Source organism: Bos javanicus, chromosome 2 (genome assembly GCF_032452875.1).
Source record: "Bos javanicus breed banteng chromosome 2, ARS-OSU_banteng_1.0, whole genome shotgun sequence".
NCBI classification, from domain to species: domain Eukaryota; kingdom Metazoa; phylum Chordata; class Mammalia; order Artiodactyla; family Bovidae; genus Bos; species Bos javanicus.
In genome coordinates, this window is record NC_083869.1 from 34,716,511 (window position 1) to 34,738,472 (window position 21,962).

Sequence of the window (21,962 nt, forward strand, 5' to 3'; positions counted from 1 at the left end):
GACAGCAGCCCACCAGGCACCCCCTTCCCTGGGATTCTCTAGGTAAGAACACTGGAGTTGGTTGCCATTTCTTCTCCAAGAAACACCTGGAGTAATAGGCAAATTTGGCCTTGGAGTACAGAATGAAGCAGGGCAAAAGCTAATAGAGTTTTGCCAAGAGAACACACTGGTCATAGCAAACACCCTCTTCCAACAAGACAAGAGAAGACTCTACACATGGACATCACCAGATGGTCAACACTGAAATCAAAGGCTTTAGCACAGTCATAAAGCAGAAATAGATGTTTTTATGGAACTCTTTCACTTTTTCAATGATCCAACGGATGTTGGTAATTTGATCTCTGGTTCCTCTGCCTTTTCTAAATCCAGCTTGAACATCTGGAAATTCTTGGTTCATGTATTGCTAAAGCCTGGCTTGCAGAATTATGAGCATTACTTTGCTAGCATGTGAGATGAGTGCAATTGTGTAGTAGTTTGAACATTCTTTGTATTGCCTTTCTTTGGGTCTGGAATGAAAACTGACCTTTTCCAGTACTGGGGCCACTGCTGAGTTTTCCAAATTTGCTGGCATATTGAGTGCCGCACTTTCACAGCATCATCTTTTAAGATTCGAAATAGCTCAAATGGGGTTCCATCACCTCCACTAGCTTGTTTGTAATTATGTTTCCTAAGGCCCACTTGACTTCTCATTCCAGGATGTCTGGCTCTAGGTGAGTGGTCACACCATCGTGTTTATGTGGGTCATGAAAATCTTTTTTGTATAGTTCTTCTGTGCATTTTTGCCACCTCTTAGTATCTTCTGCTTCCAGTAGGCCCATACCATTTCTGTCCTTTATTTTTCCCATCTTTGTATGAGATGTTTCCTTGGTGTCTCTAACTTTCTTGAAGTGGTCTCTAGTCTTTCCCATTTTATTGTTAACCAATGGCACCCCACTCCAGTACTCTTGCCTGGAAAATCCCATGGGCAGAGGAGCCTGGTAGGCTGCAGTCCATGGGGTCGCTAAGAGTCAGACATGACTGAGCAACTTCACTTTTACTTTTCACTTTCCTGCATTGGAGAAGGAGATGGCAACCCACTCCAGTGTTCTTGCCTGGAGAATCCCAGGGATGGGGGAGCCTGGTGGGCTGCCGTCTGTGGGGTCGCACAGAGTCGGACACGACTGGAGTGACTTAGCAGCTATGTATGCCTGCAGTTCTTGTGCACACCTGGATCACAGCATTCATTATACAGTATTCACAACTTTGTTTACTATCTAAATCCTGCACTGGAGGTGAGGTTGTTAAAAGCAAGATCTAAGTTGTTTGTTTTTCTTATTTGGCTGCACAGAGCAGCTTGTATGATCTTTGTTCCCCAACCAGGGACTGAACCCAGGCCCTCTGCAGTGAAAGCATGAAGTCCTAACCACTGAACACCCAGGGTATTTGCTAAGATTTTTGTTGTTGTTGCTGTTCTATTGAACTTAGCACACAATAGAACATAAGTGTTTGTTAAATAAATGAGTAAATACAGAAGAAAAGAAGAATGAAAAAATAAACGCAAATTTATTTATTTTGCAAATAAATTTATTGTATTTATAAATAAATAAATGCAAATTTATTGCTTTTTTATCACGTCATCAAATGGCAATATAGAAATATTCATTATAAGTAACAGAAAAAGTAATCTCTTAAAAATTATTTTTTTAAAACCACTATGTTTAAAGTATACATTTCATAGAAACACATTACAAATATTTTCACCCTCAACAAATAGTACATTAGTCCAGGACTCCAACTAAAATCTCTTAAAATTTTTGTCCTTTCTTTTAAAAAGTCCCACATAATATCACCAGTTGGAGCACAAGTTAATAGTTGAAAAGATACAAATAAATTACTGTTAGATAGCTATTGTTTCTTTGATGACACACAAATTATGCTACTGTTTATCTTTAAGACTGCAGCTGCTGCTGATTCTGTGTCACTGTTTACTATAATTACAGTCTTCGGATCTCATTCTGACCCATATGCCATTATAGGATATGCCCAGGCCAGATGAGCAATTTCAGAAATCAGCAGCACTGATGGATGTCTGCAAAATTGTGGCAATAGAAATCTCTTTTTTCTGGTAGTATGAAAATTCTTTAGTATCACCTCCCTTTCAACCAAAAACTCCTCACCTGGCTGTTTCTCGCCACTCAGCATCCTCACCTTCACGCCAGCAAATCTCATCGAGTTCTGTGAAGAGGTCATGAGGAATGTGCTCCTCATCATCATCCTCAGTCCCAAGAATAAACTGTACTCGCTGTGACGGGGTGTCTATGGATACCAGAGACAAGAACACGCATCAACAAGACCCTGAGCTGCGAATGTCCCAGTTACCACCTTCCACACTACTCACATCTCCCCCACCGCAGCACTCATCCGGAGTAGACTTGAGAAATGAAGATGAATTCAGTATTACATTAAGTCCAGTAAAATATGGGATCATAAACACATAAAATGTAAATATATTACATTTTACTATACTATACCATAATAGAGGAATAATGTACTATAATGTACTATATTACATAATATACTATATTATCAAAGATAGTACTATATTTGATATGCTATGTTTGATAGAACTTTGATAATGTACTATATTATCAAAGATAAAATCAAATGTGATGATTATTTTGGATTACTTAAGCATCATGGAAAATATTTCCACATCTCTCATACACACACGCACAGTTTCTCTCATCACATTGCTACACTTTATGGTCATATTCAGAAGAGCTGACTATGATAAAATTCACTTATATTAAACTATGCTGAGTATAATTCACCAAAACGAACTTCTTTGCGAGGCTTCTTGGCAATTACACCCTTATCCTTCCCCTCACCCCTGGCAACCATTAATCTGGTTCCTACTGCTATAGTTTTGCCTTTTCCAGAATGCCATACAAGTGGAAACATATAGTGTATAGCTTTTAGAGACTGTTGTTCACTTACCAATATGCCTTTAAGGTTTTGAGATTTATCTGTGTCACAGAATATATCAGTAATTCACCCTTTTTATTGCTAAGTAATAGTTCATTATATGAATGTACCTTGTTTTGCTTATCTATTCATTTGTTTAGGGATATTAAATTTACAGTTTTTCAATTATGAATAGAACTGCTATAAATATTCTAAATTTTTGTGTGAGTGTAAATTTTTATTCTCTGGGGTAAATACCTAGAGTAGAATTGCTGGGTTACCTGGTAAATATATGTTCAATCAATATACTTGTGATGAAAATTATAAAACTTTATTGAATGATATAAAAGTACACCTAAATAAATGAATATATTTATATTAACGGAAAAGCCCAATAGTGGAAAACCATCTTATAAATTCAGTGCTATTACAATAAAATATATGGTATTTTCAACTATTTTTTAAAACACAAGAGAATGAATAAATCAGTAACAAACCACAGTAATCACTTAAGTATAATATTAAATATTTTGTGAAAATAAACCAATTAATAAGTAATTTAAAGGATTAGGTTATAATTAAGTCACAACTGGGAGGATTTTGGAAGTCAAAGTGAAAAAGATACATATAATATAAAATATGATATAGTCTCATACTTTTTGTATCAATAAATGTTTGCAGTGGGGCCCTTGCTTCTGCCTACCTTAATAGCCTTACCTTCTGCCTTGTAATTCCACTCTGGGTACCTTAATTTTCTTTCAGATTTTTAAAAATAGCATGTTCCTTCCCATTTCAGGGCCACTGCACATACTGTCTCCTCTAGCTCTCCTGTATCTTTCATCATCTACTTCACTATAATATACTTAGGCAAGCCTACCTAATCAGACTCATAAAACACATACACAGACACACATGAGCACTCATATGCAACAATTAACTCAGGCACCTGTTATCTTAATTCACAGCACTCTATATTTCTCCTTATTATACTTTCCTTAATTGCAATTTAAAATTTACTGTTCAATAACAAATTAAATACTTTAAGTAGAAAATATGTCCAGCTGCCAGAATTAGTTTCCTAGAAGAAGACAGGATCAAGTTCCTAAAGAAGAATAATGCATGCAAAAAATACTTTTAAAATTATAAAGCATCATACAAATATTATTAATGATGACTGATGCTGATTCTAGTGGTAGTGGGGATGGATACAATGAAAATATAGCCATGTCAAAATAGAGAGGTTTAGAATTTGAAGCAGGGAGAATGAGAAAATACTAGTGCCATTAATTGAAAGAGGGTTATAACATGGATGAGCCTTGAAGATGCTAAGTGAAATGTCAGACAGAGAAACACAAATACTATTAATATATGATCTTACTTATATGTAGAATCTAAAAAAAGACAAAACAATAAAACCAAAGCATTAGCTGCTCAGTCTTTGTGACCCCATGGACTATAGCCCACCAGGCTCCTCTGTCCATGGAATTCTCCAGGCAAGAATACTGGTATAGATAGCCATTCCCTTCTCCAAGGGATCTTCCTGACTCAGGGATTGAACTCATATCTCCTGCGTTGCAGGCAGATTTTTACCATCTGAGCTAAACTCATGGAAAAAGAGTTCAGGCTTGTGCTTACCAGCAGTACGGAGTAGAAAGAGGAGAAAGTGGAGAAAAAATGGTCAAAAGGTATAAACTTCCAGTTGTAAGTACTAGGGATGTAATAGACAACATGATCACTATACTTAACACAGCTTTATGATATGTAAGTAAGTTGTTGAGTAAATTCTACGAGTTCTCATCTGTGATGAATGTTAACTAAACCTATCATGGCAGTCATTTCACAACATATGTAAAGCAAACCATAATGTACTTATACCATGAGGTATAAGTTACTTTTCAACAAAACTCGGAAAAAAGGGTTGTCAGAATGAGGAGCCAGTATTGTAGGCTGAGAGCACAGGAGACATCTTTTAGATATGCTGAGTTTGAGGTGATTATAGTTCAAACATATAAAGATGGTCACAGGATTGCTGGATATTTGATTCAGTAAAGAGGACAAGGTCAGAGGTAAAGACACAGGTTGCATTTAACTAGAGAAGTAATATGATTACAATGAATGAGGACTCAGAAATGAAAGACAAGAGAAGGCTCAGTATCAGGGGAATTATATGATTTAATATTTAGGATGAGGAAGAGGAGTTTAAAAACCAGAAAAGGATTAGATAAATATGTAAAAGGATTGGTACACTGAACAAATTATAATGAATACCTTCCATTGGTCAGGTGAATTAGACAGAGATAAACAGAAATAAAAAACCCTCTGCCCTTATAAAACTTATATTTGATGAAGAGAGTAGTATAACAGGGTCAAGGTAGAAAAGAACAAGTCAATAATGTCAGATGCTGTAGAATCATTGATGAGAACTGAGAACAATAGGATTTTAATAGCTTAATATTCAATAGCACTGGAATTCCAAAGACCATATATTGCTTTTATAATCACAAATAAACTATTTCTATTGGAATATAGACCATATTTTCAACAAATGGTTACTTAAAGTCAAATATACAAAGTTATACTATAGGAAGAAAACCACTAATAGAATCATAATTGGAAATAAGCAAGCTCCATTGCAAACTTTAATCTTTTCATTACTAGTTATGTTACTCAAACTGATTTAGTTACTCACATGCTAATTATAAAGTGGTTGGCTATGGTGAGACTATAAGACAAGGTAAAAAGTCAGATTTTTAAAAGTATCAATATCTTCTACGGATCAAGCATTTTCATATAATATCTCTTTATGTCTAAGCAATAAACTACTCAAAAGGACACACATCACTCAGTCTGAAAATGCAATGAACATAATGAAAGAGCTAGAACATCCATGTCATGGATAAGAAGACTCAGTATTAATGGATGAGACATTATGGAAGAACAGGATGACAGTTCTTTCCAACTTGATCTGTAGATTTAATACAATCCCAATCAAAATCCCGTCAATTTATTTTATGGATACCAACAAACTGATTCTAAAGTTTATATGGAAAGGTAAAGGCAGAAGACCCAGAATAGCCAACAAAACATTGAAGGAGTAGTACAAAGTTAGAAGACTGACATTCCACAACTTCAAGACTTACTATAGAGCTACAACAATCAGGACAGTGTGATAATGGCAGAAGAACAGACAAATAGATCAATGGAACAGAATAAAGAGCCCAACTATAGAATTCCGTAAATATAGTCATCTGATTTTTGACAAAGGAGCCAGGGTAGTACAGTTTCTTCAACAAATGGACATCCACATGCAAAAACACTGATTTAGACACAGACCTTACAACACTTTTCCAAAATAAACTCAAAATGGATCGTGTGTGTGAGTTTGTATGTGCTCAATCATATCTGACTCTTTTGCAACCCCAGGGACTTTAGCCCACCAGGCTCCTCTGTGCATGGGATTTTCCAGGTGAGAGTGGAGTGGGTTGCCATTTCCTCCTCCAGGGGATCTTCCCCACCCAAAGATCAAACCCACATCTCTTGAGCCTTCTGCATTGGCAGGTGGATTCTTTACCACTGCACCACCTGGAAGTCCCAAAAATGGATCATATTTCTACATGTAAAACACAAACATATAAAACCCTCAGAAGATAACATAGGAGAAAACATAGATGACCTGAGTATGGTGATGCCTTTTTAGATACAGTCCAAAGATAACTATCCATGAATGAAAGACAATGTCAAAAAAATTGGAAGACAAGCTACAGACTTGAAAAAGGCACATCTAATAAAGGACCATTATCCAAAATACACAAAGACCTCTTAATACTCAATATTAATAAAACCAATATGAGAGTCCCTTGGACTGCAAGGAGATCCAACCAGTCCATCCTAAAGGAAATCAGTCCTGAATGTTCATTGGAAGGACTGATGCTTAAGCTGAAACTCCAATACTTTGGCCACCTGATGTGAAGAACGGAGTCATTGGAAAAGACCCTGATGCTGGGAAAGATTAAAGGCAGGAGGAGAAGGGGACGACAGAGGATGAGATGGTTGGATGGCATCACCTATTCAATGGACATGAGTTTGAGTAAACTTCAGGAGTCGGTGATAGACTGGGAGGCCTGGCATGCTGTAGTTCATGGGGTCGCAAAGAGTTGGACACGACTGAACTGAACTGAATAAAATCAACAACTTGTTTTTAAAAAACAGGTCAACAATTTTAATGGGTAAGTCACCAAAAAAGATATACAGATGGGAAATAAATATGTGAAAAAATGCTCCACGTCATGTTATCAGGGAAATTCAGAACGAGATAACATTATGCACATATTAAAATGCCCCCAATCCAGAATTCTAACCACACCAAATCCCTGAAAGGATGTGAAGCAACAGAAACTCTCATTCACTGCTGCTAGAAATGTAAAATCTTATGGCCACTTTGGAAGATGACTTAGCTTCTTACAAAACTAACCATACTTTTACTACATGATCCAGTAATTGCTCTACTTGGTATTTACCCAAAGGAGTTGAAACGTATCCCTACCAAAGAAACTCTATACACGGATGTTTATAGCAGCTTTATTCATAATTGCCAAAACTTGGAAGAAAGCAAGATGTCCTTCAGTAGGTGTATAACTCATATAGACAACAAAATATTATTCAATGCTAAAGTTAAATGAGATACTAAGCTATGAAAAGACATGGAGGAATCTTACATGTGTATTAGTTGGTTAAAGAACCTAATCTGAAAAGGCTACATTCTGTATGATTTCAACTATGTGACATTCTGGAAAACTACAGTGAGAGTAAAAAGGTCAGTGGTTGTTGGAAGTGGGAGTGGGATGAAAGGACTGAATATAGAGGATTTTTAGGGCATTAAAACATTCTCTATGATATTAAAATGACAGATATATGGCATCCGGTCCCACCATTTCATGGGAAATAGATGGGGAAACAGTGGAAACGGTGTCAGACTTTATTTTTCTGGGCTCCAAAATCACTACAGATGGTGACTGCAGCCATGAAATTAAAAGACGCTTACTCCTTGGAAGGAAAGTTATGACCAACTTAGATAGCATATTCAAAAGCAGAGACATTACTTTGCCAACAAAGGTTCATCTAGTCAGGCTATGGTTTTTCCTGTGGTCATGTATGGATGTGAGAGTTGGACTGTGAAGAAGGCTGAGCGCCAAAGAATTGATGCTTTTGAACTGTGGTGTTGGAGAAGACTCTTGAGAGTCCCTTGGACTGCAAGGAGATCCAACCGGTCCATTCTGAAGGAGATCAGCCCTGGGATTTCTTTAGAAGGAATGATGCTAAAGCTGAAACTCCAGTACTTTGGCCACCTCACGCAAAGAGTTGACTCATTGGAAAAGACTCTGATGCTGGGAGGGATTAGGGGCAGGAGGAGAAGGGAACAACAGAGGATGAGATGGCTGGATGGCATCACTGACTCGATGGACGTGAGTCTGAGTGAACTCCGGGAGTTGGTGATGGACAGGGAGGCCTGGCGTGCTGCGATTCATGGGGTCGCAAACAGTCGGACACGACTGAGCGACTGATCTGATCTGATCTGATTATACATTTGTTCAATCCCATAGATATACAACACCAAAGTGAGCCCTAAGGTAAACTATGGCTTTGGACATGATTATGATGTGTCCACACACGTTCATCCTTGGTAAAAATGTACCATTTTGGTGAGCAATATTAGTAGTAGGGGACACAAGGAGTGGGAGCAATGAGTATACGGGAATTCTTTGTACCTTCCTGGGAATTTTTATGTAAACCTAAAACTGTTCTAAAAAATAAAGGTTTAAAATGTAGGGCACCTCAGTTTTCAAACTGTTCAATTGTTCCCACCAATATGCACCACTGTATCATATATATAATGACATATATTCAAGAAATTATAAGAAAAGGAAAAAGAAGCTACATTTACATAGTTTATTTGCTTCAGGCATTAGCAAAACATTTCTCATTTAGAATGCTAATATGTAAGATTTGTTTTTATTACCAAATATTTTAAGAAATTTGTTAACTAAATTTTACAGCAAAATGAATAAGAATTAAGTCAATAGACAAGTCTCCAGCTTAACTACTTCAAAAGAGATGCCAATTTCCTAGATGTAATATGAATGTTGATTTTGAAATGAGGCTGCTGAATTCCCACGAATGTCCTTCAGGAAATTACAGTGTAGCAGATACATTTATGATTTAGTTTATCTGAAATAAGATGCTAATATTATATTTTTACTAAAAGCATAATATCTGGGTGATAAATACTAAACCCAATATCAGAGTCAAGACAGCCTGTTACCTTTATGACTGGTTGCTCTGGACCAAAAAAAAAACTTAAATCAGAGTTTCAAATGGCTATAAAAAAAGAGAAAAAATGGCAATTTTAGAGTTACACTAAGAAATCAATTATATTTTTCTATTAGACCTACCCATGTGACAAGACATAGCGGTTTTGTATCTCACAACAGCCTGTTTTAACTGCTAACTCACTTATCACAGTCCAGAGCAGCCATGCCTCAACACTGGCATTGTTTCTCATGCTTTTGAAACAATTTCTCTCATCACTGTTTTCAATGGCTTATTTCAGTGTATTCTGTATCAGGAATCTGGGGATCTGTAATATTTACCATGTACCCAATCTCCCTAACTCTACTATGTGCAGGAACCTTATGTTTAAGACTTCTTAGTGTTTCCCCTAGTAAAGCATGAGGATCACTCATCACAACAGAGCCATGAAATAATATGAAGAAATAAGAACCTCACAGTTATGAATAAAGAGGTTTGGAAAGTCTGAGGTAGGGTATCATATATTTAAAAGACTTCTCAAAGACACAATGATAACAGCATAGGAAATCATTTTAAAAGTGGGATAATTTATTCTTAGACAAAATATATTTTATTTGGGTTTTAAATAAATAGAACTTCTTGTATCTGGCTTTTCATTCTTCAAAGTAGAAATGATTTTACAGATATTATATTATGCTCACAAAAATCTTTTTATGATCATCCTATCACCATATTTTTAATGTCTTAAAAAGAAATTCAGATTATGTTTCAACACAGCAAATGTTCAAAATGTTATTCAATGACCTTTTAAATGTCTGTTCAACTTAAAATTATATGACATAAATCATGTAAATTATAGTAGTATCAATATCAGAAAAAAATTTCTAAGCATAATTATTTTTCTATGTTGATAGCTATTTTATTTATTTTTAAGATAGCCACTGAAAAATCCTGACCTGCATGCTCAGTCATGTCCGACTCTTTGCAACCTCAGGGACTATATAGCCCGCCAGGCTCCTCTGTCCATAGATCATTGTAATACAAACTATAGCTAAGGCTCTAATAGATTAAGATAAGGATTTGTCTCTGTATTTAGTAAAATTATAATGGAAATAAATTACAAAATATAGAAAACTATGCTAGTGAATAAGGGTCTCAGCCTCTTAGTAGCCTCTTCTGGAATCTGCAGATACATCAAACAATATCATTAAAAGAATGAAAGTATAAGCCACAAGTGTGGGAAGATAATTGAAATGTGAAAACAAAAGGCTTATATCCATAATACGTAAAGAACTTCCACAAATCAAACAGAAAAAAAAAAAATCAAAAAAAAAAACAAGCATAATACTTGAATAGGCACTTCATAGAAGAGACTATCCAAATGGCCAAAAGGCAAATGCTGTTACATAACCTCACTGGTAATCAAGAAATGCAAATTAAGACAATGACATACCATTATGCCCCTGATCAGATGGTTAATGTTAATAGAATGAAATTGTCAGCTGTTAGTTAGAATGTAAACAACAAATGCTCTCACACTTTACTGGTGAAAGTATAGACATGCACCCTACTTTGGAAACTGGTATCATCTACTAAAATTGAAATGCACATATCCTATGACTCAATAATAAATAATTTAATTCTTAGGTATGAGAAATGCATATATGTACCAAGAGCCAAGAGACATGTGTTCACGGCACCATTCTACATAGTATCTCCAAAAATTAAATGATCTAAATGTCCATAAATAGTAGAATGCATGACAAATGAATGAACACTAAGCCATAATAAAAATGAATAAACCAAAGCTACAGTCAAAAACGTTTTGAATCCCACTAACACACTGTTGAGCAACTGATCAAGACACATATACCTCCTGTATGACTTCATTTATAAAAAATTCAAAAACAGGCAGGACACCCAATGTAAGAAGACAGACTAGAGATCCTTTTGGGGAGAAGGGAGAGAGTAGTAACTGGGAGTGAGGACAAAGTGGGTTTCTGGAGCACTAGCTAAATTAACGGTTACATAGATGTTTCTCTGTGATAAACTATTGAGTTGTACACTTGCATTTCTGTTTTAACATTTATAAATATTTGTGTTATACTTTATTAAAAATATTTTAAAAAAACTAATTGATATTCTCATCTATCAGCCAGCTGCAAATTAAATAGGAACAGAAAGCCATTGCCATCAATAAACAGATTTGAACTTAGACATTTTCTGTATTTGCTTCATTTTTCCTAAAGCATGTATACAATTTAACATCTAAGAAAAGAAAAATCCCAAGCCTAATTCCAGTTGTGTTAATTCACATAGTACCTTTGAGTACCATATTTTAAATAAGCATTTAATAAAGTATATATCTTTAGTATTCATTTCCAGTGCTTATACATTAACTAATTATAATGTACATATCCTGTTATATTCTTTGTTGGGAGGCTGAGGAGCAAATTAACATTACAGTGTTCTGAATTTCCCTCAGTATCTTTTATATTTTCACTGACTTCAAGCTTACGCTTCAAACTTATTTTTAAACAATTCATCCATGTTACCAGTTGAAAATATAATTTTTAATTTTATTAGGTGAATGAAAGATGACATTAAAAGTAACAAGATATAAAGTTTTAGCAGTTTTCTGTCATCAGGAAATTGAAGAAAAATCAATTACAGTATGAAGAAGAATCAATTAGTCATCACATTTTTATACAAACAATTGTGTTTAAGTGCAGTAACAAAAGTAGGTTGAATTTAACTTCAAGAATCAAGTTTTCTGTAGGGCATGGCCAGAAAGGCGACTGCCCCCTCACTCGTCAGGCACCCCATGTTCATGGGCAACCGGGTGCTAAACCATTCGTAGATGACCTGCTTCTGGGTCGGGGTTTCGTTCATAGCAGAGCAGCTCCCTCGCTGCGATCTATTGAAAGTCAGCCCTCAACACAAGGGTTTGTAAAAATAAGATAAAAGTAGAATATAAAAGAGAAGAAAAAATGGAAAAAAAAAAGTTTTCTGTATAATCAAAGTTTTACCACCACCATTACTGCGCAGCCAGAAGCTGGGTCTGTCCTTGGACTCACCTAGAAATCACATTCCAACCATGGGCCCTGGTGGACTAGACCCAGCTATCCCAGGCCTGTGACTTGAGCAGGCTCTTCGGCTTCAGTAAGGCCTGCTCAGTTTTCCCTGGATGCAGCACTAACACAATCAAGTTCCTAACAGCATCGCTTTATGTGACAGGGTCATATAATATAAAACATTCTGGATGTTTTTCATACACTAGAGAAACAAAATTTTTAGAGTGCCAAAATTCAAACATTTACACTAAAATCTTTTTGTTAAATTGATCCTTGCTCCAGAAATATGAGTCCAAATTATTCCACGTCTCCATAGACACACACTCCAATTTACAATATAAAACCTCTGGAAGCCCACAGAGGAACCTGATGCTTCCTCACACTCCTCCTCTAACCCATACCTCTTTGGAAGCTGAATTTTTAATCATTTTAAAGCACTTGTAGGCATGCATTCAAATGAATTTCTTGGAAATCTTTCCAAGTAAAATAAATATTTCTTAAGTAGTCAGAAATTTTCTTTGAAGCTTTCAGAATAGTAATCACATATATTCACACTATGCTGACTATCAAAGCCCAAATCAAGGGAATGGTGTTCATAACATGGTTTCAGTCTTAGCATGTAGCTGAGTACTAAATTATCAAGGCATTTCAACTGACTGTAGGATAGGAATAAAAGCAGATTATTAGTCCTGAAGAAATTGAAAAAAAAAAAAAGTGAAATCTAGGAAGTTCTACTGCTTAGAGATCACCAGAGTGCCAAACATTTGTCCCTCATAAAACACATCTTAGGTCTCAATATCAATAAAGATACTCAGATGGTTGGGGGAGGAAGGAATAGGTGGCATCCAAAAACAGTGGCTGACACAACAGAGAGAGACTCTGGCTCACCTGACTTATTGCCAAGTTTCACCAAATAAAGAGGCAGGACTCTCTTAAGATCAATGGCTCTTGATCCTTGCTGGATATTAAATCACCTGGGTACTTTTTTAAAAATACCAGTGCCTAGAGAAACACCCAAAATTAAGTAAATAAAAGTCTTTGAGCATCAATATTTTTTAAGAGCTCTTTATGTGACTCTAACATGTAACAAGATTTGACAAGCAATATTCTAGAGTCTGTCTAATTTTAAATGGCATATAAATTACCTAAGGTTGCCGTTAATGCGTGGATTCCTATTCAATAGGTCTAGGAATGGGTATCAGATTCTGAATTTCTAAGCTCAGATGTGATGCTAATATTGCTGGCTCATGAACCACACTTTGAATAGCAAAGTATCTAGAACAGTGGATCCCAATCTTGGCTTTGAATCATCTAAGGTACTTTTAAAAATACCTATGCCCCACCCACAGAGATTCTGATCAGTATGGGGTTTGGCCATCAAAATGTTTTTAAAATTCCTGGGTTTTAAAGGTGAGAGCCACTGTTCTAGAAAAACTGACCTAATGTATCCAACTAAGAGCAAAAAAGAATAAAACGACAGAAGCAGAGGGAACAAGCTTATTTTTGTTTGCTTAACAATCACTTCTAAGATAATGTGAATATATTCCCTCCAATATTAGAAGAGAATGAAAACTCAAAGTATCCACGAAAGCTAATCCCAACAGATATTCCATTCTTAGAGTTTACGAGGGAGCCTCTCCTAACTACACAGATGGAGCTGGAAAAAGAGAAATCTACCCACCTTTGTCTTTATCATACTCCCAGACCCCACTTCATGAAACAAAAAACCCTAAAAATGTGGGAGACACTTTCATACCTCCACTCTCTGCCCACTAATTCAGAGATGACCATCCTTCCAACATGCTAGTGTAGGAGACTCAGAGTATTTTTCTTTATATACTCCCCACTATCAATCAATCTACCTTTGACATAAGTACAATATATCTGGGGAATTTTAATGCCCATAACTATACACAACAATGGAGACAAACAGCACGCTGAGGGCACTGTCTTTGTAAGCACTCTTAGGATAAAGCTGGACATATATAGTATGGATATCTTTGCCAAGTAAAAAATCTGGGAGCCTGTAAAAATACTACAAATCAATAGAAAGTCAAATAATCTTGATGGTCCAAAAGAAGATCATACCTCTGAAAACTATCTGCTTCAGAATCAAAAGAAAATGTCCAGAAATAACGGAGACCATCAAAGGACTAAAAACACAGGCTCTCAAGCAAGAAAAGTGTTAGTCGTTCAGTGGTGTTTCACGCTTTGCAACCCCATGGACTGTAGCCTGTCAGGCTCCTCTGTCCATGGGATTCTCCAGGCAGGAATATTGGGGTGGGGACTTCCCTGATGGTCCAGTGGTTAAGAATACGCCTGCCAACTCCGCTGGGACACGGGTCAGATCCCTGGTCCAGGAAGATTCCACATGCTGCAGAGCAATTAAGCCTGTGAGCCACAGCGAAGAGTAGCCCTCACTGACTCAATTAGAGAAAGGCCACAAAGCAAGGAAGACCCAGTGCAGCCAAAACTAAAATAATTTTTTTTTTTTAAAAGAATACTGCTGTGGGTTGCCATTCCCTTTTCCAGGGGATCTTCCCAATCCAAGGATCAAACCTGGGTTTCCTGCATTGTAGGCAGATTCTTTACTATCTGAGCCACTGGGGAAGCTCATCAAGCAGGAAAACCAAAATCTAGGAAAGGACAGGAGGAAATGTAAAGAAAAATTGCATGAGATAAGAAATTAACTCAAGAAAACCAAAAATACAACAGCAAAATCAAAACCCCTAATAGAAGTAGTAAAATGCAGAACTGATACTGCAGATAATCAAATGAATAATGAGAGACTAACTTCAAGCTACAAAAAAAGGACAAAGAGCAGATATCATAAATCCAAGATGCAGATGTATTAATAATTCACAAAGAAGAGACCAAAGTAAGTGGAACAAAATCAGAAAAGACAAGAAAATGTTCTCTAAATGGAATACATCAGTGTGTGCAGACTGTAAAGGTGTTTTAATATATTCACCATTAGGCCTATCTTAGCAAGTTTTCTTAAATAAGAGAATGCAAAAAAAACAAAAACAAAAACAAAAACTATGTATAAGCATTCAAGCTTAAAATAAATAAATTTAAAAAATGAAAAAATAGACTAAAAACTTCTCTGCAACACTTAGCAAAACCAGGTATTGAATAAAGCAGTGCCTATAGAGTATTAAAAGTAAAATTGTTACCCTAAACTTAATATGCTAACTTAACCTCATATTTGAATACAATCTGACGGGGGAATGTGGGTTTGAGGAAGTTGGAAGGATAGATGACAAGAATAATCCAGTTGAGAAGAAGAAATCAACTAGATTATAAATTGTGTAAATTTCCAGGTGGGAGGAAATAGGAAATAAACATAATTGAAAACTCCCATATTGTTAAATTGGAAAAAACATAGTTGCAGATATAGGTATATGTTTATGTTTATATGGGAGGGAAGGTGAGTGAATTCTTTCTGGTGACATATTTTCCTTTTGAAGTAGAAAGCGGTTGCTAAGTGACTGTGAAAAAGGAGGTGTTAGAGAAGGAAGGAGATTGAAAAATAATTATTACAAAAATTGAAAAAATGCAATAGAATTGGGAGAAAGTGTTGAAGGTTCATGGTTACTAACATTTTTTTTTGGCACACCTGTGCTGACCATGGATCAAACCCAGCTTGGCAGTGAAAGCGCTGAGTTCTAACCACTGGGCCACTGGGGAATTCCCACTTGAGTAATGAATTTAAATTGCTACAATCTGCCTGTTGAATGACTACAACTTGCAGAGCATGCCTACCAGGGGAAGTAGGCACATGGAGGAACCCCAACATAAATATGGTTTTTAAGGTAGAGGTGAAGGTATGGATAAAACTAAAACAGGGAACCTAAGGTAATTTGGAATGTTAGCAAAAGTACTACTAAAATTGGCCATGAAATCAGAGTAGGATAAGGAAATAAATGTAACATGGATAGAAAAAAAGGAGAGAGGCCAAGTAGTTGAACAAGCAAATGAGAGAAGCTGTGGTCAGAGAGCAAAATGAATGCATTAGTGACTTCAGAGGAGGCATGACGTGACCACAGCTAAGTAAGTGAACAAGGCGCAGTGAAGGAGGTCATAGGAAGTGGGACGGTCAGACAACTGAAAGTCAAGTTCTTAATTATGTCATATACACAGACTCTCATGGCACTCAGGAATTGTTAGTAACTTCCATATCACTGGGCTTTGATATTCTGTATACAGTTGACCCATGAACAATGTGAGAATTAGGGGAACTGACCTTCCTCCCAGTTGAAAATTCATATATAATTTATGGTCACTCATATCTGGTTCCATATCCATGGATTCAACCAACCACACACAATGTATGCTGTGGTATTTACTATTGAAAAAAAAATTCATGTACAAGTAGACACTCTAACTTCAAATCTGTATTGTTCAAAGGTCAACTGTACACTTTCAAAGGAATAACATTTAAAATAGAAATTTCACATCTTAACAGTGAAATTTGGAGAGCATCAACAGTAGTTTAAATGGGAACTTGATAAAGACATTTCTGTCTGGATTTTCAAACTACTTAGAGCAAGCACTATTATTTGTATAAATTATTAAGAATTAATACAATAAATTCTACTACTTAAGTGTATTTCCTCAATCACAAATCTAATTCTCACCTTCACAAAACAGATGCACAAGAGAAAAAGATGAAACATTCTCTCTCCCACTTTCCCCCAATCTGCCCAACATCTTTTATAAAGGTATAAACAATTTTATAAGCATGAAGCATTACTGCTAAGTATGGATTGTCTAAACAAGTGTAATATTACAATGATAAATTTAATTACAACAAAGAGGAAGATTCTTACCAAAGGAAGGTGACTCCCTTCCATCCTCTAGTCCTGAATCTCTCTCTCTGTCTCTCTTTCTGTGTTTATGACCACGATGCCTGTGACGTCGATGGCTTTTTCTTCCTCCCAGGGGCACGTGAACGCCAATAAATAGTGTCCGATGACCTTTATCAGAAGTAAATACACAAATTAAACTCTGAGTTATTCCAAGGCACAGAAGATGATTATTTACTTGTTATTGGAAACCCAATACAATTCAATCCATCAAATGGTTCTTGAGTATTTATGATGTGATAAGCTTGCAGCTTAGCACTGTACTTTGGTACATAGGTCTATCAAACATCTACACTACTAAGTATTTGGTTATACAGTATTTTATAACCACCATTACTTTATTAACTATCACAATAATCCCCTGTGTCTATTCCCCATAATTTATATTTTTTTCATTAAAAAAATTTTGTTCTATTTTCTCCCTGCACTTAACTAACCAGTTATTTTACCAGTTCACTTCCCTTCACAGTTAGGTGTGTGAAACGATCATTATCTCTAATTAAAACAGATTTCACCAAGATCCTAGTAATGTCAAATCCTGTGAAATTTTTAGGCTCTGCTGTTTCTATCTGTGGCACTTGATACTATTGACCATTCTCTTCTCTATGATTTAACTTTCTCTAGGTCATCCTCCTCCTTTATTTTTCTTTTTTTGCTCAAATTAGTTTCCTTTTCTGGCTCTCCTTCTATTTATTCATTCAAGATTGGGATCCCCAGGATTTGACACCAATTCTCTCTTACCCTGTAGACTTATATAACAATCTATTAGACATATTCACCTAGACATCCTGCCCATAGGCATGTTAAATTCCATGGGACTCATCCTTTACTTTGTCTCCCAAGTATCATGTATCCAACACCTATCTCAGTAAATGCAAGATCTGTCCAGTCATCTCAAAGCACATCCAGTTTGTAACCAGGTCCTCTTTTACATCTCATTAATTCATTCTCTCTTCAATATCTCTGGTGTCACTGTCTTAATTTGGACCCTCATCTCTCACCAGGACTATTAGAGCATTCTCCATAGCATGTTCTTCTCTAATTCCAATCTTGTCCCATCTGAATACTGATGCCATTTTTTCCCAAAATGCAAATCTGACTACATTACTCCCCTGTTTTAGACTCATTGATTGCTTTCTGTTGCCTAAAGGATAAAGCTTTTAGTATCTATAAAGCCAAACAATAGTTGACATCTGCCTATTTCTCTAGGCTTCCACTCTGCCACACACACGATAAGGCAGCATGTATCCTTTTATTCCTAAATTGCCAGGTGTTCTCAAGTCTCTCTTTCACTTAATGTTGGTACTGTTCTTCCAATTGTATGAAATATCTGTCTTTCCTGATGAATACCTAACTCATCTCCCACGTCTTAGTTCAAGGATTATGCCATGTATGAAACTTTTCATACTCCCTCAGTCTAAATATACATGGCCGTTTTTCCCCTTAGGATTCTCTGGTGCTTAATCATATACATCAAAGCACTTGATTGTAGTTGTTTACTTATAAGTAGTTTTCTTAGGAATCTTGTCTAGGGAAGGTCCATGTGTCAGTATCTTTGTCACCTGACACAGTGCCTAGCATGTAACAGATGCCTAGCAAATGTTTACTGAAATGAACAACTTACTGAATGGTATTGTGATGGGTATCAGGGATGCAAATACACATAAGACATTATTTTATTCTTACAAATCAGCTGGTTTCAGCCTTCTCCAATTTATATAAAAAACTAGCATTCACAAGTATGGTATATTGCTCTGAATGTACATATTAGAATCAATTTGAAGATGTGAACCCACCCCCTCAAAAAGACATGATTTAATCTATATACTGAAAAAATTGAAAATTTCCAACATCATTATTTTAACAGAAGTGGAACAATCTAAAATATACTCAGAAAAACTTTAAAGAAAAATAACCAGCATTATTTACAATTGCCAAGATACGAAAGCAACCTGTATCCATCAGCAGATGAATGGATAAAGGTGTGACATATATCTGTGTGTGTGTGTGTTCAGTCACTTCAGTCATGTCCAATTCTTTTCAACCCTATGGACTGTAGCCTGCTAGGCTCCTCTGTCCATGGGATTCTCCAAGTAAGAATACTGGAGTGGGTTTCCATGCCCTCCTCCAGGGGATCTTCCCGACTAAGGGATCAAAGACTCCTCGCATGCATTTCCTATATTACAGGTTAATTTCTTATTGCAGAGCCATCAGGGATGCCCTGTGTATGTGTATGTATACACACACACACAATTAAATACTACTTAGCCATTAAAAAAAGAATGAAATTTTGCCATTTGCAACAACATGGATGGATCTGGAAGGCATTGTGCTAAGTGAAATAAGTCAGACAGAGAAAGACAAATACTGTAAGATATCTCTTATATGTGGAAACTAAAATACAATAAACTAGTGAATACAATGAAAAAAGAAGCAGATTCACAGATATAGAGAACAAACTAGCAGTTACCAATGGTGGGGGAATATAGAAGAGAGGGAGTGGAAGCTACAAACTATTGGACATAAGATAGGCTAAAAGATATATTGGACAACACAGGGAATATAGCCAATATTTTGTAATAACTGTAAATGGACTGTAACCTTTAAAACATATAAAAATAAAATTTTAATGAATTAATTAAAAGGAAAATAACAAAAACCTTTTGAGGAAGCTCTAGGAAGGAGAACTTACCTTACAAGATAACAGGACATACCACAAAGTTAAATATTTAAAATAAGTCACAAACATTGGCATTTAACATTAATAATTTTGAATTACTTGGCCATCACTACATTGTAATCCTCTACGCTAGTAAGTTGAAGGCTATTAACCATGGAGAAGGTATAAAGCAACAAAGATTGAGACTTGCATAAAACTAACACTAAAGAGTTACAGAAAAAAATCAAAGACTTAAGAAACAATAAAAAAAATGAAGAGTGAATTTCCAATTAAATTAAACATGGGAGATTAAACACTTGCTTCTTACCACAGGAAAAGCTTCTGGGTGCTAAAAATGTTCTTTCATGATAGAAGTTTTTGCTTTAAAAATATTTGTTAAACTTTCTACATAAGCTTTGTGCACTTTTCCATATGTATGCTTCAGCTCACAATTTTAAAAATTTTAAAAGAAACCAAAGAAAAAGAGTTTTAAGAAGGTGAGAGTTACCACCTTATATGCTATAAAGGAGTCAAACAAAATTGACTAAAAATTAGCTATTACATTTGGAAATTAATGTTTATCTGTAACTTTCTTGAGAGCAGTTCCAGTGGATAGGGAAATGAATAAAAGTTGTAAGTTTAGACAGTGACTATTTCCTAGAGCTAAGCCTTAAAGGTTGTAAAGGTTTCTGCTGCTGCTGCCAAGTCACTTCAGTCGTGTCCGACTCTGTGCAACCCCATAGACAGCAGCCTACCGGACTCCGCCATCCCTGGGATTCTCCAGGCAAGAACCCTGGAGTTGGCTGCCATTTCCTTCTCCAGTGCATGAAAGTGAAAAGTGAAAGTGAAATCACTCAGTCGTGTCTGACTCTTTGTGATCCCATGGACTGCAGCCTACCAGGCTCCTCCGTCCATGGGATTTTCCAGGCAAGAGTACTGGAGTGGGTTGCCACTGCCTTCTCCTAACAATTGTTAATGAAGAAAGCCATTACCAGACAGTCCATGGGGTCACAAAGAGTTGGACACGACTGAGAAACTGAACTGAACTGAACTGATTACCAGACAGACAAATATAAGGAGAATTGTGGACCTGACCGGCCAGTCCACAGGGCGTGGTTGAGGGTAATGAATATTGCCTTTGTTTGTAGAATGTGAATATCATGGGCAATTTCCAGAAGTAACATCCTAAGAAGTTGCCAAGTCAAGGCTGAAATAAACAATCTGAAACTATATCCAAATATATCCAGATAAAAAGAGGATGCCAAGACACAGAGCTGACCTAATGTCTTTAGGTCAGAAAAGAAAGAACACTCTGAAGGAATTTCCTGACACAGAATCCTACAGAGCTGGTTAAAAAGAAGACTCATTTGGGTTTTTCACTATTAGTGTAATTGATGGATTATATGGTAAGCTTAGGCTTACCTTCGTTAGAAACTATCAGACTATCTTCCAAAGTAGTTGTACCATTTTGCATTCCAATGAGCAAAGAATGAGAGATCCTGTTGCACCACATCCTTGCCAACATATGATGATGCCAATGCTTTGGATTTTAGCCATTCTAATAGATGTGTGCTGCTGCTGCTGCTGCTAAGTCGCTTCAGTCGTGTCCGACTCTGTGCGACCCCATAGACGGTAGCCCACCAGGCTCCCCCATCCCTGGGATTCTCCAGGCAAGAACACTGGAGTGGGTTGCCATTTCCTTCTCCAATGCGTGAAAGTGAGACGTGAAAGTGAAGTCGCTCAGTCGTGTCAGACTCTTAGCGACCCCATGGACTGCAGCCCACCAGGCTCCTCCATCCATGGGATTTTCCAGGCAAGAGTACTGTAATGGTATCTAATTGCTTTAACTTGCAATTCCCTAATGACATATGATGTTGAGCATCTTTTTATATGTTATTTACCATCTATATATCTTCTCTGCTGAGATTTCTCTTCAGATCCTTTCCTATTTTGTAATTGGGTTATTTTCTTATTGTTGAATTTTAAGAGTTTTTTGTATATTTGGGGTAACAGTCCTTTATCAGTTATCTTCTGCAAGTGTATTCTCCTGTCTGCAGTTGTCTTTTCAATCCCGTAACAGTGTTTTTCACAGAGTAGGAGTTTTCATTCTAA

The 21,962-nt window shown here is 36.4% G+C and overlaps 1 protein-coding gene across 8 annotated transcripts in view; it reads right to left on the minus strand.

The window, feature by feature from the left end:
• The window catches only part of SLC4A10 (solute carrier family 4 member 10), a 343,489-nt gene that overhangs the window by 163,047 nt on the left and 158,480 nt on the right, over window positions 1-21,962 (minus strand). For all 8 annotated transcript variants that reach the window (XM_061436804.1, XM_061436824.1, XM_061436845.1 and 5 more), the window contains exons 3-4: window positions 17,156-17,302; window positions 2,157-2,295 (exon numbers count right to left, since the gene is read on the minus strand). In XM_061436804.1, coding sequence (XP_061292788.1) covers window positions 2,157-2,295; window positions 17,156-17,302 — 286 coding nt within the window. The remainder of the gene's footprint in view (window positions 1-2,156; window positions 2,296-17,155; window positions 17,303-21,962) is intronic.